Here is a 5,000-nt window from a genome sequence, read left to right as displayed (position 1 = left end):
TGACAGATTTTGTGCTAAGGAAACAGCAACCTCCTCCTCCTTTTTAGCCTTGTCTGGGACAAATTTTCAGTATGTAAAAAAAAACAAAACAGAAAACCTTTTCCCTTGATAAAACAAGCTGTTAAGCTGAAATTTCACATACTGCATACCATTTATGTTACTAAAGGGAGCACTACAATGTTATGAATTTTAAAGCAACAATTATCTACAACTCTATTTGCACTTCCTTTGGCAGGTCTACAATTAAAATGTGCCTAAGTGCTTGAAAATTTAAACATCAATTTGTTTGGTATTTGTAATGCATCTGCCACTGCTGCTGTTGCTGGTTTTAACATAATATTGAATGTTTCAAAGTGCGATTTCACACTTCTGCAATTGAAAAAAAAATAAATTTGGAGACTGAGAAGTTTCATGTTTATTTTCATTCTTTTTGGTGTAAAAAGCAGTGAAATATTACAAAATAAGACCCATAAAATCTGGTTGACATTTGTGTGAATGACCTGTGCTAACAGTCCAAAGCAGGTAACACACATTACCTGCTGCAACATAACTGCTTGCTGCTGCTGAAGGAGTGCTTGAAGCTGCTGCGGGGACAACACTTGCTGCTGGAGAATCTGCTGCATTTGCTGAGGGGTGATCACCTGGGGAGTCATCATGGCCACTGACACAGGCACCTGCACAGGGAAAGAAAGATATCATCGTCAAACACGTTTTACTTTGCCTGCACCACAGCAATACATCTTTTTTATTTTGTACCAAAGATGGACCATAATTTTTTACATAGTATTTATCACTGTAAAGTTCCAGTTCCAGTCAGAATCTGTTATTTTAAAGCCACAGTACTGTGGCACTCTACTTCCAGAGGCATCAGTTTCGAACAGGCTCAAGCTTTATGTTTCGCATCTCTTATATATTCCTGCAAGAAATTTAAGCATGGGCTAGTACAAATGTGTATTTAAAAATAAATGATCACATGGCAGGGCTCTCAACACTTCATAATCAATCATCTTATCAAGTGTCATAATGTTACGAATACAAAAATCTATTGAGACTGTTTCAAAGGATATGATTAAGGCAGACAGAAAAATAAGTATCTTTAAGCAGTAAATGTTTTCCACAATAAAGAAACTTAGTCTAAAATTTTTTTTGCATAATAAATCATTTCAGTAGAAGAAAAAAATTCTTGCTCAGCTAGTCTTTTCAGAACATCTGATTTATACAGGAATAAAAACATCATGGACATATCAGAGTACACAGCAAGGACTGCCACCTCGGTCACCTGGTCTCTGCAGAGAGAATCGTGTTCTCAGCATTCCTAACTGAAAAGTGAAAGCTGGGAAACCTTGGCATTAGATAATTAGTTTTTCCACTAAACTCTAAAAAAGAATTTTTGTGTAGGTGCTCTTTTGGACATGGCTTTATTTTCCACTTGTTAAACAGTGAGATCAGGTGTCTGCAAATGCATAAACAGCCACACACCCACCTCAGCAATATACACGTGAGTGGGAAAGACACAGACAGTATGTCTGATTGTGTATGTGGGAGAGAAAAGCCCTATGGAAGAGCCTGTGGCAGGCACACAACGTGAGACCATTGCTCCAGCTACCCAGGACACAGTCAAACAGCTGTCAGCAAGCCAGGCTTTCCACCCATAAAAAAGCAGCCACTCGCTTGTCTAGCACAATTCAAATACATTTTCTGTATATAATAGCAAGCTAGCATATAAATACTGCTTTGTGAGATGTTGTGGAACATTCCAGTCTTCTGTAAATAAGCAAAAATAATATTATTAATAATAAATTCAATAATAAGCCAATTTTAGGAGGAAAAACTCTTCTAATGTTTCTATTACTTGAATCTATCCCAAAAGACTTTATACAAATGAAACAGAGGAAAAAAGAAACACAAATCCACTGAAATTTACTTTTAGAAGAAATTACCTTATATAATATTACACAGAATACCACTTTCACCCAATTCATCACAGCATAAACTATGGTCTTAAACCACTGACTAATTAAGAGTCTGAAAGTAAACATACCAGCCTTTAATAAAAGTCTGATAATCTTTTGGCAAACATCAAATGAATTTTAAGAATAAAAATTCTAAAGGTTTTGCTCTAAAATACAAATGGAAAAGACAAACTAGATTTCCAATCAGAAACTTGTGGGAAGGAATTTAAGCTCATCTATCCCTGTACTCCTTCCATTATCAACAGAATAAAGAAATCCTGAGGGTAGTATATCTGATTTAATTTAGGGATTTATTTTAACATGGAACTAAGCCCACACTGTGGATGTGCCTGTCTCTCTCCATGGAGTGCAGACTCACTCTGAGTAGACACCTAAATGTCAGATGATTAATTTTGGTTGTTTCGCTTTGTAACATCTGGTTTTGTAGCACTGGAAACACCACGTACCTACACAATAATATTTTATTTTGAGTTTAGCAAGTACTGAGGGCAAGACAAACAGATTTTTACAACTTTGGGATGCATGAGCAAAGAATGAAATTCACTGACTAGAGTCACTATTCAATTTCTTTGAAAGTCACCAAGAATTTCCTCTGTTTACTTGAGATCTGAATTCGTCTGCTTGTAACAATTTTATCTGAGTGATGCTATTCAACTACCACAGGTCACACAGGTATGAGAAGGCAGAGAGGAAGATGGACGCGTTCACAATTAAACTATTACCTTTAACCTTTAAACCCTGCAAGAACTTTACAAACACTAACATGCTTACTATTTGCAGAGGAGAACATATGTGGCCCGAAGTTTAGAGTCCGACTAGCTGAGGGCGAAAGGCCAACGCCCCTCTGCAATTCCTGGCCAGCACCCTTCGGCGTCTGATGGCCTCGGGCTGTGCTGGCTGCGGACTGGCGTACACCGCTGGTATAGGAGAGGAACGGAGCTGACCATTTCCCGGGGGTTAAACATCGGTTTATTGAAGGTGATGCCGGATCCAAACACCGGGAAACCAACCGGGAAAAAGTTTTTTTTTATAGGGGGTGAAAACAGGATTATAAAGGAGGGGGGGTGGGTACAGGTGGAGCCAATCGGGAAAGGTGAGGGGATGAACTTCACAGAACTGACACTCCATGGAGACCAATAATCAAAAGGTAAAGGAGGTGTCCTGGGACCCCAGCCAACCACCATCTCCAGACAGGAGAAGGTTCTCGAAACCTGGGAGGAGGAAGGGAGTGATTGACTGGACAGGGAGGAAACAACTTTCACTTATAAGGGAAACCAGGGGAGGAGCAATTACATATCGGCAACTATGAATAGCGGTTACTATAGCAACTTAGCTGACAGGCTAGCAGTGGCGGGAAAAACTGGGGGAACGAACCCATTTTACACATAATAGGGGAGAACAATACATAAATTGGGGGAATAACACAAGAAACTTAACAACACACTACCACAACTATTGTAATATATAGCGGAAATATGAATATTTTGATCTAAACTGAGTGAAAATCTACCTACCTCTGAAACCAGCACTGATTTGTTCGGACTCTGCGCTAAAGAGCCTGTAAGGAGTTTAACAAGACTCACAGTACCACAAGAGTCCTCTGTTCCTCAGTCTGAAATACAGACTCCCTTCCACCAGGCATATTTGTGTTAGCTTTTGTAGTATCTGCTCTGAATTTACCTAACTGTGTACATGCTCTCATACATGGAGACACGCCTGCTTTGCAATACATTTTAATGGCTTTTCTGACAAAATCTGGTTTTTCTGTAATTCTCAACAGTTCAACTGTATAAGCTAGAGAACTAACATACCTGTTTTTCAGGATCATAGACAGAAGCATGAAAAAAACTGGCAGTCAAGACCATTATTAAAAATATAGATTTATGTAGATAATATTGCCTTTATAAGAATTTCATTGATTGATACATATGCGTGTATCATACCTGATACATATATTCTTTCCCACAGATAAAGGACAAGGCATTTTGAAAATTGCTTGAAATTTACATCAGCAGAACACATTAAGCAAATAGATTTCTCTAATTGTCATTAGGTAATATAAATTGGTACATTTCACAGCCTTCACTGATACACCAGACTCTACTTTATTTCTTACTGGCATAATGCTACTGTGCTATCTGGGCTGGAAGACTATCTGAAACCTGCTATTTTATGACCAATTATATGCATTCAGTACATTTCTTTGATTTAATGTCTATGTTTTCCAAGATTTCTGATCTAATTTTACAAAAGTGTAGCAAAGGGGCAATCTCTGACTCTTGATCATAGAAATCTCTCTATGTATCTAGACTCAGTTCAGGTAGAGAGACCCAGTGAAGAGATAGGATTGTTCCTTTGAGCAGGCCACAGACTCCCCAAAATTCTTGGTTAAACCTCTCATGAAAAATTAAAGTGACAAAGTGAAACATGATTTATAACTGCAACCTATTTGTTGTTTGGCATCCTCAAAGACACTGAGCTCCTAACTGCCATGAAGATGACTGGGTATGCAATCCTACAAAACACAATGGGTGGGACAGCCTCTGAAGAACACATAAATCTGTTGGCCCCACAATGGATCCAGATGGAGGGTCCATCATATTTTGAAGTTTCTCTTGTTTTTGTTGCAGGCTATCCCCCATTTTTTGGATTAACTTGCAAATCTTGCTAAAAAAAACTTCAGATATCTAAACTACAATTTTTAACACATCTAAATGGCACTTCGGGCACGAACAACTGTAAATTGCTTTATTTCTGCATGTGTATATACAAATTAAAGAAAAGCTATGACTCGGAATGAAAACATCAATATTGGAAATTAGACAGATGAACATGGACGAAAAAATGAAAACAGAGCTTCTTTGAAGGATAAAAAGTCTGGGTTTAGCCCAGATCAATTTAATAGAGAAATAGTGGAGACTAAGGCTGTATATTTAAAACCACTTTTTTGTTGTACAATAAAAATCCAGCTTTAGCTGTAAAGAGGCTTGCCAGGTAAACACTCATCGATTTTTTCTTTGAACTAAT

The 5,000-nt window shown here is 37.9% G+C and overlaps 1 protein-coding gene across 18 annotated transcripts in view; it reads right to left on the bottom strand.

Annotated features, from left to right (window-relative positions):
- The window catches only part of FOXP2 (forkhead box P2), a 405,934-nt gene that overhangs the window by 61,461 nt on the left and 339,473 nt on the right, over window positions 1-5,000 (bottom strand). For all 18 annotated transcript variants that reach the window (XM_064702660.1, XM_064702670.1, XM_064702656.1 and 15 more), the window contains one exon: window positions 537-674. In XM_064702660.1, the coding sequence (XP_064558730.1) occupies window positions 537-674 (138 nt within the window). The remainder of the gene's footprint in view (window positions 1-536; window positions 675-5,000) is intronic.

This window comes from Zonotrichia leucophrys, chromosome 1A (assembly GCF_028769735.1).
Source record: "Zonotrichia leucophrys gambelii isolate GWCS_2022_RI chromosome 1A, RI_Zleu_2.0, whole genome shotgun sequence".
NCBI classification, from domain to species: Eukaryota; Metazoa; Chordata; class Aves; order Passeriformes; family Passerellidae; genus Zonotrichia; species Zonotrichia leucophrys.
This window is presented reverse-complemented; position numbering and strand designations above follow the sequence as displayed.